This window comes from Cheilinus undulatus, linkage group 8 (assembly GCF_018320785.1).
Source record: "Cheilinus undulatus linkage group 8, ASM1832078v1, whole genome shotgun sequence".
NCBI lineage: Eukaryota > Metazoa > Chordata > Actinopteri > Labriformes > Labridae > Cheilinus > Cheilinus undulatus.
The window spans coordinates 31,152,130-31,165,633 of record NC_054872.1 but is presented as its reverse complement, the minus strand read 5'-3'; the positions used below and the strand labels follow the sequence as shown (position 1 = coordinate 31,165,633).

The following is a 13,504-nucleotide window of genomic DNA, read 5'->3' as shown; positions in this document are numbered from 1 at the left end:
AAAAAAGGTTTAAGTTACATTCATCAGGTGTGAAATAAAAAAATCTTTTTTTAACCTCCTGTTAAAAACATCTGTCTCAATCAGACTTAATTGGCTCGACTAAAATGTCATAAAATGTCATTCTTAATTAACTAAAACATCACAACCATGAGATCATGATTACTACTGGGTAGATTTTTAGAATATTTTGTACAACCAGTCAACAGATCACAAACGCAATGAGTAGAGGATCTTCCAGTGCAACTTCAAGAGGTTGGTGCTCTTCAATAAAAGGCCTGGTCAATCCTGCATCTAAGTATGCTAAATTACATTCTTTTGAATTGAAAATGAACACATTATTAAAAAAAAAAAAATCCCATCCCATAAAGTGTGTGCTCATAAACATGAACTATTTTCACCAAAATCTTTTTTGAACCAGGCTGTGTACATTTTTATTTCTGCTAATCTGCATTTTCCCCCCCATTATTCTTTGTTTTTTATTACAAACACAAAATTTACATAGAAATACAGCTAAGGCACACACAAAATAAACAGAAAACACCTTAGAATAAATCTATAAAGACACGAAGCATTTCATATAATTCTTGCATAGTGACTGTGTTAAAAAAATATTTAATAATCTAAGTACACTATGTGTTTTCTCAAATGTCTTGAATCATGGCTTTCAAGTAATGTAATAAAATGTCCCTAAATTTAAACAAATTCTGTATTTTCCCCTTTAGTAGACACTTTAAAACCACTGTCTGACTGTAGGCATACCAGTGTTTTTCCATGCTGTTGCAATACAGTGTTAAGCCTGAAGTGAGCATAGAGTAACAATTGCTTTCTTTTGTATCTTAAAGTCTCACTTCAGGTGAGAAAAGTCCAAGAATGAATGTCTGAGGGTAGACTGAGGACGCCTAATAGTTATAATATAAACAATAATAAGCATTTTAACATGGATGTGTATGTGACTTTTAGAGCTTCTGCAGCCAGCCTCTAGTGGGCACTTAAGGAACTGCGGGGTTCATAGCAAATAACTTTGCAGTATGAGTCATCATTCCTTTTATTCTGTGAAAACTCAAACGTATTAATGTTAACCTATCAAACAGTGTTGTAGTTGGGTCAGATACTCAGTGGTAATCAGCTAGATATACCTGATAGGAATGGAAGTTTTTAAATCAGCATGTTTGTTCTGTCTGTGGCAGGATGTTAGCTTGCTACAGTTAGCATTTATCCCTGCAGAGTGGACAAGCAGCATGCTGTGGACTCACGCCGATTCTGAAGATAACCTCCATGAAGTATTTCCTTCTACGTGTTGAAACTCAGTGTTCACCTTGAGCGGGGAGAATGACGTAATAAAATCTGACAGTCTCTAACTCATCCCCACCCACCTAAATGAAAAACTCTCATTTCAGCCATCTCCTCTCCGAATATGCAGCCAGAATTAATCTTCTATAATTATCCCCCTCGACTCTCTGACATGTGGAACGGAGCAGGGACATAAATCCTATGCTCAACAATGCCGGCCTAAGCTGTGTTTGCCCAACACATTTTCAGTTGCTCTCTTGACTTCCTCTCTCCATCTCAAACACTGATCACCTCATTTTACAGAATAATGAAAGTTTGGGCTCAGAATTTCCTCTGGGCTGTACAAATACACAGAAATGCAGAAGCTCCAAAATTAGATGCTTTCATGATCTTTCATAGTGTTCAGAGTTGAGACTTCAAAGCCCTGAAAGAAGACGCTGTTTCCTTTGAGTTATTTTTATCTAAAACCTGTCTTGTATTGCCTCAGTGTGATTATATTAATAGCCATTGATTATTACTTTATTTTCTGACTTGTATTTGGCTTGTTGCTAAAATTTCTGTATATGTTAGTAGCGTTGAAGCCACATGTGTCTCAGACACAAGCCAGTTATCAGAGAACAGACCTCGAGGACAGACATGTAAAAGACTCCACATTTTTCCTGTTACAGAGAGACAAGCAGACTCTCTGAAGGAGAACCAGGATGGTGCTTTGAAACGACACTTGAGCACAGGAATCTATATTACTCTTGGGATTTATTTGTAACTAATTTTTAAGCCTTTGCACCAGCAATGCTGTGGTCAGTGGCAATACAGGTACATCTCAAAAAACTGAATTAATGAAACATTTAATTCATGAAGGAAACAGAAACCTCCAGCAACACTTGAAAACGTGTTTCAGCTTGTGGCCTTCATCAGGACGACTGATGGCAATAGTGTCCTAACCAAGAAAACATGGCCAACCTGTTCCTAATCTGACTATGTTCTGTGGTTTCAGTTATGAAATACTTCTTCTGACAAACGAAGTTAAAAACAAATTGTTCTTAGAGTGTGACTCATAAAGAGCATGTGACTAGGGTTTCACCCACAATGCTTTTGTTAAATGTATGGTTTATTTTGTTTTTCTTTCTATTAGGGTCAAACAAGAGCAAAGAGTCAAAGAGGAAAGAAGATTTATCAATCAAACCAAGGTCGCCTGTGGGGGCTAATCCAGTGACATCATCGCGGTTCACTGTAAGCCCCGCCAATGACCCCCACTTGGTGTGATGTTTAAGTCATCGCGGGAACCTTTAGAGTCAAATCCTCTTGGACTGGCCATTGAATTAACCCCAACAACCAGCCATTCACCCAGAGGCTATTTTTTTATTGAAGAGGCAACTGAAAGAATGAGACTCCCGATCTAAAAGCTGGACACATTCCAGGTTTTACCAGCAAGAGGATTTTGTACGTTGTGCTCCTGCCTGCCACTATTTACAGAGTTTATTCATAGCCCTCGGCTAAAGAAATCTTTTGGAAACGGCAGCATATATCAGGAGAAGAGGAGCCCGGAGCTAAGTAAAATCTGAAACAGATTTGACAGCTATGCAGTGGGAGTCTTGCTGTGTACCAGCTTACCTTCTCTTTTTCAGCTTCATTTCATTGTATCGTTCCCCAGATGAGCGGGGAAAGCACTTTGGTTTGTCATTCATCAGTCTATGTAAACTCTTGGATTCCGGTCCTCTGTTTATCAAAGACATTTTTCATTGCAGTCAGTTGGTTGTTGTTGTAGACAGCAGTTTGAAACAGACATCACTTGACTCCTGTATTTGATGATACTCATTTGCATTTGTAAAATATCATAAGACAAATGTGTACAATATCATTTTAGAGATGTTTACTTTTAGATGTATTCTTAGACTGCACGAAAAATGAAACAAGCTATGCTTCTTTATGTTGATTATTCTAAAGAAGACTCTTATGTTATTACAGTTGTTTTATAATTATAATATTGTTTTATTTATTTATGTAAAGCCAGTTTACATGCAATATATTTATTTATTATTTATTCATTTATTTATCTATTATTTAATGTATTTATTTGCTTTTCTCTGGTTGACATAGGCCTATATAAACTTAACTATAATTTGTTTGGGACAGAATGCATCAAGGTTATACCTTCTCTAAGATCTTCATAATAAATAAATCAAAATATTTTCCCAAACGTCTTAATTGCTAAAAAAGAAGTATTTTGTATAATTTTACTAGTTAATATATGCCAATCTGTATGACTCAAATGTCCTGTAATGTGTCATTTTTTCCAATGTCTAAGGATTTTTAGCTGTCTTGTCATTTTTTCCCTTGTTTAATGACAGTTAATGTAGCTTAGCATGAAAAATCAACGCCTCTCATCAGTAAATAACTCCATTTGTTTGTGTATCTGTTAATTTACTCCATTTTGTAATAACAGCCCATCCTGCAGTTCAGGTCCAACTAGTCAATTTGTTTAGTCTGTTTAAATGTTGGTTTAAAACCTGTATTGTTTAACATGGTTTTCAAGGGATAATGTATAAACAAGGGGAAATAAAAACTTCAAAATGTGAGCCTCTTGACCACGAACTTTATTGTTTTGAAATGATAAAGCCCTATACAACCACGAAGACGCCCGTTTCCCGTGCATAGGACACCCCTTGTGGTTGTTTATTACATTAACTCAATTTCCCAGAATTCTGTGCGAAGGTTTTTTTCGTCTTAAGCCTGCGACAAACCTTTACAACCGTACACTACAGGCTGACGAACATAGTATAACGCTTAGTTTATCCCCTTATAGAAAAATTCACAGTCTCTTGAATATTTTTTGATTTAGTTTCCGTGAGGGACAAGGGTTAAAGCGTAAAGGTGAGTTAATTTTACTTATTTACTGTTTTTCCCCCAAAACACGGAGAGCGTCCAGCCAACGTATGCTAACGGAATGGAAGCTACTCCATACATCCCGTGTGCTAGACTGATAAAATCACAGGTCTCCTTCTTAAAAAGCTCGTTTTGGCCTCATGTGCGCCTCATAATTTATCCCCGACTGCATTTATTGATGGTGCTTAAGAACTGAAACTGGACCATGACAGCCTGGACATTTTTGTTGTGAATATAAGCTGTTGTTGTTTAAAAACAAACTCAAAAATGGCCCAAATGGTCTGTTAAATCTTAGTACGAGATACATTGAACACATAAAACTGAATAAATATACAATATAGTTTTCCCTGGTGTGTATTCAACCAGCTGCTGTTGGTTGCCTGTGCTTTATCAAGAGTCAACAGTGTCGGCCATCTACCAGGAGATTTTAGAGATTTTAGTGCTTTCATCTATTCATAAGCTTAGTGGAGATACTGGTTTCCTTTTCCAGCAGGACTTGGCACCTGCTCTCAGTGAAGTCAAACTACCAGTAACTGGTTTGCTGACCATGGTGTTGCTGTGTTTGATTGACCAGCCAACTGGTCTGCCCTATACCCCATAGAGAATCTCGGGAGAAATGTAAAGAGGAAGATGAGAGACCAGATCAAGCTGAAGGTTGCTATCAGAGCAATTTGAGCTTCATAAGACTTCAGCAGTGCCAGAGACTGATTGGCCAAAGGCAGTGTTGCATTCATGCAAATTTGTGTTCGAGCCCCAACCAATTACTAAATGCATAAATTAACATAATTTTCCAGAAGTTCAACATGTATTCTAATATTTTGACATGGTGTATCTAAAATGCTTCCCTACATTTGTACTGCTGCATGACTTTTTGTTTGGGGTTAGATACAGCTGCAGAAGGCTGTGTCTTAAAACCTCAAACCTTTGTTCCTCTAATAGTTTCGTGTTTCTTTAGATTTATTTTAGCCGCATGATTTGACTTTGGTCTCTTTGAACAGTGACTCTAAACCAGTGGATCAGGATCCAAAAGTGTATAGCAAAGCTGTGTTTAATGGCTTGTGAATTTGTGACCAAAAAAAAAAAAAAAACATTAACAGATCTGGGATTGCTGGTAGCCATGAGTGGTCATTCATCTATTTATTTTATTTTATTTTATCTAATTTACTTTGATAATGAGTAAATGATGGATGTTTTCCCAGACCTGGATTTGTTTTTCTAATTATCTTGGGTCAAAAAGCTGATATTCCTATCATTTTTCAAAATCTCAAGAAAACAACTAAAATGTACATGTTATTGTAGAAAAAAATGCATGCCCCCCCCCCCCTTTCTGTTGATGCGTTGTTACTTCACAGGTCTGGACTGCAAGATTTTTTTAAAAGGTAGCCTACATTTTAGTGGCTGATAATCTTTTGGAAATTTGGGTTGTGATTTTTCATTAAGGAGGTGGTGGCGGGCCCCAAGGTTCAGCCAAATGAGAACCGCCGTCTTAGAAAATGCCAGCAATGTGAAAAGATTCAGAAACAGGATTTTGTTAAAAATTGGCTAAAAAAAAACATCAGATGTATAAGACCAGAATGACAGAATTTATTTGTTTTTATTCTGCCATGTTAACAGTTTTTAGACTCCAACCATTAATATTGTAGTTTATATGTCAGAAAGATTGAAATGTTTAATTCTGAGATTGGTGCACTTAAATCAGTGACATCAAAATCCCAGGTGATCTCTTGGATTCAAGTCAGTGATTTAAACTTTCTTAACCTGTGCTGTTGGTTGTAGATGTCCCTGGCGGATGAGCTTCTGGCAGACCTGGAGGAGGCAGGAGATGAGGGGGAGGATGGATTGTATCCTGAGGAAGAGGAGGGGGAGAGCGATGGCGAGGCAACACAGGGAAGGACTGAGGGAGGGCTGGAAGACATCCCAGAGGAGATGGAGGTGGACTACAGTAAGGCTGAGAGTGTCGGGTCCATCGCCAAACTCCGTAACAGCAAACAGGTGAGTATGACATCATTATACCAGATGGCTTTTGTATTATTATAATTCTCATCATTACCTCCGCCAAGGAGGTTATGTGACCGGGTAGGTTTGTTTGTTAGTTTGTTTGTTTGTTAGCAACATAACTCAAAAAGTTGTGGACAGATTTTTATGAAATTTTCAGGAAATGTCACAAATGGCATAAGGAAGAACTGATTAGATTTTGGGAGTGATCCAGATCACCGTCTGGATTCAGGAATTTTTTTAAAGGATTCTGTACTATTGGGGGATAGGGCTAATGAGGGCGGTCTGCACTGTTACCATTTTATACCAGGAGATGGTGGACATGAGTAACTTCAATCCCATCATCATTTTGGGTGTGTTTCCATTCAAAGTTTTGGAGTTCATAGAGTGAGAAAGATGCATGCCCGGTCGAGGAGACGAGTCGGAGCGTAACAGAGAGAAAGACAGCGAATTGTAGCGAGAATACCCACAATGCTGGGAGGAATAGAGGAATATTCACCCTCTGCCATTACGTCCAGTCGTCCAGTGAGACCATGGGTGAGACTGTCAGTGCATCTGTTGGCACCAGTGGGCAATCCTTCCACCATGGCAGTCCACATGTAGCAAAGCCAATGCTTTGCCTCACTGTGTTTCCACCCTACCGGGGAGGAAGTAATCAGCGAATGCTGTGAAGGGGGGTACATGGGGACGGATCCAGGAATTTTTTAAAGGATTCTTCACTATTGGGAGATAGGGCTAATGGCGGAGGTCTGCGCTCTCCGAGTGCTTTTCTAGTTTCTAATAAATTTTTGTTTCCATCTCCAGTTTTCAGAGATTATGGACAAAATTTCAGGGTATGTTGGAAAGCAGCGCAAGAACTCAGATGGTAAGTGTGGTACATTGACGTGCTTTTTTGTTTGATGTTTGATTGTCCCATAAGGTTTTGCTCCATTTATTTAAAGCTGGGTCTTTTTAAGTGATTCTGGTCTGTTTTTTTTGCTTCATTTTAGTCTCAGGGCCAGTTGAAGCTGACCCAGAATACAGACTGATTGTTGCAGCCAATAACCTCACAGTAGAGATCGACAATGAGCTCAGTAAGTTTCGTACCCTGCTTGGATAAGAAATATAATTCTAAAGGGTTTATTTCTTTTTGATTTATGAATTGATGTTATAACATGTAGTTTTCTGTCTGGCTTTTAGATATCATTCACAAGTTTACCCGAGACAAGTACTCCAAAAGGTTTCCAGAGCTTGAGTCTCTTGTACCTGATTCTCTGGATTACATCCGCACAGTCAAGGTGAGATGAGTTTGAATGTTCATTTTTGCTTCGTGGCAAAATAGAGAGCAGAGGATTGCCTCCTTTGAGGTTCTTTTGATTATTATTAGTTTTAGCTGGGTAGGAGATGTGTTTTAGTTGCTGTAAGTATGAAACAGGACTTTTTTAAGTAAAGAAAAATGGCAAAGTGTTATCACTGGGATAGTTATGAATTCTTATCAGTAAAGAAGACGTCTGGCCAAAAGGCTGTGATTTATAAAGCTTCTCTGTGGCATTGAGCAAGCGTATGAGCATATCTCTATTTTTGTTGCTCTTTGAATTGCCAAGCACCTATCCTTTATGTAATATAAGTATAGACACTTCCTAGATGTGTGGTTTTAACATAATCTCTTTTCTGCTCAGGAATTGGGAAACAATCTAGAGAAGTGCAAGACCAACGAAACTCTGCAGCAGATCCTCACCAACGCCACTATTATGGTTGTCAGTGTCACAGCCTCTACCACACAGGGGTGAGCCAACAGACTTTTTTGGTTTATTGATTAAAATCAGTCCCATGTAAGAGCATTGCATCCTCACTGTCACTTTCTGCTGAGAGTGACTGTGGCCATTTAACTGCTAATCAATGCTTTGTGTGTTTAAGGTCACAGTTAAGTGAGGATGAACTAAAGCAACTGGAAGAGGCATGTGACATGGCTCTGGAGCTGAATCAGTCCAAACATAGGATTTATGAATACGTGGAGTCTAGGATGTCCTTCATTGCCCCAAACCTGTCCATCATTGTTGGAGCATCAACAGCTGCTAAGATCATGGGTAAGATACAGAAGGATGCATAAATACATTGGAAAGGGCGTCAGGTTAGCTCAGGTCATAAAGCAGCTGCGTTCGTGTCTCTCCTCAGCTGTACTGTCTGATAAAAGCAAAAAAACAAAAAACAAAAGTAATCTTAAAAGTAAATAAATAAACAAGGATGTGGTTTTGTTTTGCTTTCCCAATAATTTTGGCCCTCCTACTCCCATCTGCAGGTATCGCTGGTGGCCTCACTAACCTGTCCAAGATGCCCGCCTGTAATCTCATGCTGCTGGGAGCTCAGAGAAGAACTCTGTCAGGTTTCAGCAGCACCTCCCTGCTACCCCACACGGGCTTCATCTACCACTGTGATGTTGTGCAGTCACTACCACCTGTCAGTTGACATATTTACATAAATGTAGATTTGTTTCATGGATTTAACTCAACACGAAGATGCCGTAGCTAAAGGTGTCTGTAACTTTTGACTTCAGGACCTAAGGAGGAAAGCAGCTCGTCTGGTGGCTGCAAAGTGCACATTGGCAGCTCGTGTCGACAGTTTCCATGAGAGCTCAGATGGGAAGGTGAAGATCTTTAAAAAAACACATACTCACAAATCAGGGATAGGCAGCTTGGGTTACTGAGAGGGCCACATTCATTTTATTTTCATCAATAACAAAGAGCAAAATTGTTATAAATTGTTAGACATTTTCAGTGAAACCATTGGGGTTGTAAATAACTCAATGAAAGGAAGAATATCTTGCTTTTATGATCAGTTATAATAACACCATGTTTTTGGACTCCAGTGCAACAAAGATTGTGAATTTAATGAAAAAACAACAGATTTATTTCAGTTTTAAGCTGCTTCTTCAATGCAATGAACATGATAGGTACTTGTTTTCAATATATTTTACTAACATTTTTGTGATGCATATAAGAGTTTAACAGAAAAAATTACAGCCAATTATGTCAACTAAGTTCTTTAAAAAATCACTTAACATATACCAGTAATCAAAGAGTATAAGAAATGTTTCCGTTTTCATGTTTTTGTTACAGATTTTGTCATGTTTTCTTCTTGTTTAAAGCCAGACTGTGTGAGGTGGAGGGCGCCATGTGGCCCCCAGGCCTCCAGTTGCCCACCCCTGACATAAATGAATGCATAAGTATCTGTTTTAGATAAATCATGCACAAAATATTCAACTCTGACTTTATCATTTATGCTTATTGAGGACCTTTCTTTAACAAGAAACTACAAAATGAGATAAAATCAAAACCGATTTAAAAAAAGAACATCAAACTCTTTTGAAATTACAGCTTTGTCATTGTCTTTTGAGTTAAAACAGAAGCATGTTAAAATTTGTTTTACTTAAAGTCATACAGATAAACAGTAGATTAGTTTCTGATGTCTATGATGTGAACTTTTTTTTTTATTGTTTTGTTTAGGTTGGCTACGATCTAAAAGAAGAAATAGAGAGGAAGTTTGATAAATGGCAGGAGCCTCCACCAGTGAAGCAGGTCAAACCGTTGCCGGCCCCGCTGGATGGACAGAGGAAGAAGAGAGGAGGAAGAAGGTATACAACCTTTCAGTTGCTCTATATATATGCACTTTTAAAAAGTGCAGAGGAGTAGTGGAATGTTGAGTTACACATAATCTGATGTATGAAGCTTAAAGCTAGGCAAAGCAGAAGACAGCAAAGTGATGCTGTACAGCAAGAAGCTTATATAACTCGTGTCTAAGTTTAAAATAACCACTATCATGTATAAATATATTTTCGGTATGACCACTCTGCTGCTGTTGTCTCTTTTCCTGAAGGTATCGAAAGATGAAGGAGCGTCTCGGACTGACTGAGATCAGGAAACATGCCAACAGGATGACCTTTGCAGAGGTCAGATATTTTCTGCAGTCCCTCTTTTATGCCTTATTTTCTAATCTCCTGTTGACAGATGCTTCCTGCAGGTTTAAATTCAGTTTAATCCAGGGGTGTCCTGTCTTTTTTCACTGAGGACAACGTACAGAAAAGTAAAAGGATAGCATGGCCACTTTGATTCACCTCCCCTTTAGTGTATTAAAGTTAGTAACACCAACTCAATTTAGGCAAAAAAAATGCTTAGGTACTGGATATACTTGAAGAGAAAACATCACAGCTTTCCACAAATGGCTAGCAAGACAAGTAGCAGATTATTGTTCAGGATTGTAGGTTGGGCCTTGGTCAGCCAATGGGTACTACTGGATCCCCCAGTGCTATAAGCAGCAAAGAGAGGAGACACTGATAGCTTATCTTCAAATTCAGATACAAAATAAGGGCAAACTACACAAAGCTGCCAAACTTTAAAGGAGTGTTGATGCTTGATGATGATTATCATGAACTGAACCTTGAGATAGAGCATATTTTGGAGCAAATAAGCCAGATTTGTGCAGGTACTTGCTACTGTAAACCTTTTTTTTCTTGTTTTATCTATTTGTCAGGGTGTTATAAATCTAGCTAACACTATTAGTTGTCAATACAATTACCACGTACAATACAGTCATCATTTATCATGAAATAAGCATGTTGGCAATTTTTTTGGTCATTGGTTTGGTTTGGTTATTGCGTTTATTGTTGGTTTAAACACTCAAAGCATCCCGATTAAGTGGGAACAAAAGTTGATGACTAGGTTAAATAAAGGAGATATTTGTATTGACATGATGGGTGGTGAAACCTATTATGGAGGGGCGTGGCTCTGAGGTGCTTGAGCTCACCGTCCAGCCTTCCTGGGGTGTAGGATGCCCACACTTGACAAATCCAGTGAAGTCCTGGCTCTTGCTGCCCACACAGTTGAGTTGTGGGAGCCAGTAGGGGGGGTCTGGTAGGGTAGGTAGGCACTGGTGTTGTAACCACTTGGGGCTTGCATGTACAAAGCCCAAGTGTGTTGAAAGTGGCAATACCATGGCAGCTAAGGACCATGTGGTAGAGTAGGTAACTTACCAGAACACATTAAGACTAGAGGTCTCTTCACTTAGTTCTTATCTCTTATAGCAGGTTCTAAGTGTTTTGGCTTTATTTCACATTAAAATTCAAATAAACAAGGGATTTTTTTTTTCTTTTTCTGTATTTTAAAACAATATAAGGTTGACCTGGCCATATACCATATTGATATTATTTACCTTTAGTGTGTAAAATCCAAAATGTGCTCACTAATTGGAAAAAAAAACAGCCTATGCTTTGAAATTGGACCTTGAAAAAGAGCAAATGGCAGAGCAAATGAGCATCATTGTGCTGCAGATTATTGTCATAATCCTATGGTCTTTACTCATCAGGGTGCTATGAATCGAAACATTTATTTGTTTGTCAGTATGTTTACCATTTACATTATCGTCTCAGTATAATCATGAAAAAGCATTCCAGTTATTATCAAAATGTTTGTTTACAGGGTAACAGCAGCACTACCTAGAGTTGAAGCTAAGAAGTACAGTGTAGTTAGACATAGTCTTCATGTTTTAACGCAGGACATATTCTTTTACTTTGATGGGAGCCAATTAAAAGTGGTCTGCTGGCTGTATCTGGCCCCTGGGCCATGGTTCGGACACCCCTGGCCTAAGCAGTGATACCTTAAGCTAAACTTTAATTGTTGTGTTGCAGATTGAAGACGATGCGTATCAGGAGGACCTGGGCTTCAGCCTGGGTCAGCTCGGTAAGAGCGGCAGTGGGCGCGTGAGGCAGGCTCAGGTCAATGAGGCCACCAAGGCCAGAATCTCCAAATCCCTCCAGGTAGACTTAGTCAACTTATTCCATTTAAAATCTCTCCACTGCTGATTTCTTTTCCTGCCTCTTAAGTCTGTTTTCTTTCCCAACAGAGGACACTACAGAAGCAGAGCATGACCTATGGAGGAAAGTCTACAGTCAGAGACCGCTCATCAGGAACCAGCTCCAGTGTGGCGTTTACTCCTCTACAGGTAAAAAATAAAAAATTAAAAAAAAACAACTTTTTTATTAAGAAGTGCACCATGAAGGTTTTTTTTTTTTCCTTTTTTCGGTCAACGATGTGCTTCTTTCCTCTGCAGGGGCTGGAGATTGTGAACCCTCAGGCTGCAGAGAAGAAGGTGGCTGAAGCCAACCAGAAATATTTCTCGAACATGGCAGAGTTCCTTAAAGTCAAGAAAGACGGCAAGATGTAAACAAGCACATGTACACTGCCAGCACATGTACAGACGTGAAGTAATGGTGTATTTGAGAATCAATTTGACATTGTCCTGCATTTTATTTGACTTTCTTTGAGTTTTGGCTTTCCCTTTTTTAATAAAATGTAGAAAAAATCCAAACAGTGCCCTGTCTCACTTCAGTTAAAAAAATATTTTAATGGTGTTACCTATTGTCTTAGCAGATTTCCTGAGGTAAACAATGCAGATTAAAAAAAAAATAGCTCAACATTGATCTTCATTACATTTTTGGTCTTAAAGTATAATCTATGTTGCATCTTTTTAAGATATATAACCCTTTAAAAAAGGGTTAAGAGTAAAAGAAAATGTGTAATCTTCACCCACATATGAATAACAGGACTTTACACACTGACTGGTAATTTCTTAAAAGTATTTATTGAAATTTTACAATCCTGTTATAACCCCGTTTTATGACATCTCCCATGCAGAACTGTGATGAGAAAAATTGTAAATACGTCTTGAAATTCACATTTGAGCAATTTCTTAACTGACCTTCCCTTTCTGAAAACCTTTAAAAGCCCCAAAAATAGAATCTATAAAAGGCAAATCTCTCATAACTTTGCTTTACTTTCCTTTTTCTACATCCTCCTTGGGCCCCTTTTTTCCCTCCTGTCCCCCCACCCAAAAAAAGCCTGAAAACTAGTCACACACAACACAAAAGTTTAGCTGCAGCACAGATCTGAAGTTCTCATGGTTGCTTAAATGGAAGTTTGTGATTCAGTTTTATTCTCTCCTCATTTAAACATCCAAGAAAATCTGGGATCTCTCCTAGAGTCAGGACCAGATTATATGTTCTTGTTCTTCATGGTAGCACATAAACAACCATGGCAGAGATGAGACATTTCTTACTCAAACCCATAAGTTTAATCTACCACCAGAATTTTCTGTGTTTTCACTCTTCATGTAAACAGTTTATCAGTGCACATTCACTGTATAGGGTTCCACTTTAATATCAGGTGGTAAATTGAACACAGTGGCTTTTAGGATGATGCAACATCAACAGAAGAGAGGAAGAGCTCAACTAAAGGAGGGAGGTTGAGTCAAATCAAACTCAGATTAATTATCTAATACTATCTGTGTGTTTTCAGAGTAATTTGAG

At 38.4% G+C, this 13,504-nt stretch overlaps 2 protein-coding genes across 2 annotated transcripts in view; both read left to right on the top strand.

Annotated features, from left to right (window-relative positions):
* The window catches only part of lmtk3 (lemur tyrosine kinase 3), a 29,476-nt gene extending 25,638 nt beyond the window's left edge, over positions 1-3,838 (top strand). Inside the window, exon 17 of the mRNA XM_041794246.1 lies at positions 2,423-3,838. Coding sequence (XP_041650180.1) covers positions 2,423-2,553 — 131 coding nt within the window. The 3' untranslated portion in view covers positions 2,554-3,838. The remainder of the gene's footprint in view (positions 1-2,422) is intronic.
* A 170-nt stretch (positions 3,839-4,008) lies between these two features.
* On the top strand, positions 4,009-12,507 carry prpf31 (PRP31 pre-mRNA processing factor 31 homolog (yeast)). Its single transcript, XM_041792543.1, has 14 exons — positions 4,009-4,161; positions 5,950-6,165; positions 6,973-7,033; positions 7,158-7,241; positions 7,348-7,445; positions 7,827-7,933; positions 8,065-8,234; positions 8,447-8,604; positions 8,702-8,791; positions 9,651-9,778; positions 10,021-10,093; positions 11,828-11,956; positions 12,043-12,141; positions 12,250-12,507. The coding sequence occupies exons 2-14, from the start codon at positions 5,950-5,952 to the stop codon at positions 12,361-12,363; spliced, it is 1,527 nt and encodes a 508-aa protein (XP_041648477.1). The 5' UTR covers positions 4,009-4,161; the 3' UTR covers positions 12,364-12,507.
* Positions 12,508-13,504: the final 997 nt, after the last annotated feature.

What these genes read in the sequence shown, in the direction of transcription:
- prpf31 (XM_041792543.1), top strand. Translation starts at nt 5,950, where the DNA reads ATGTCCCTGGCGGATGAGCTTCTGGCAGACCTGGAGGAGGCAGGAGAT. An exon ending in GCAGCGCAAGAACTCAGATG is followed by an intron (nt 7,034 to 7,157) that starts GTAAGTGTGGTA and finishes GCTTCATTTTAG; the next exon opens with TCTCAGGGCCAGTTGAAGCT. An exon ending in ACAGCCTCTACCACACAGGG is followed by an intron (nt 7,934 to 8,064) that starts GTGAGCCAACAG and finishes TGTGTGTTTAAG; the next exon opens with GTCACAGTTAAGTGAGGATG.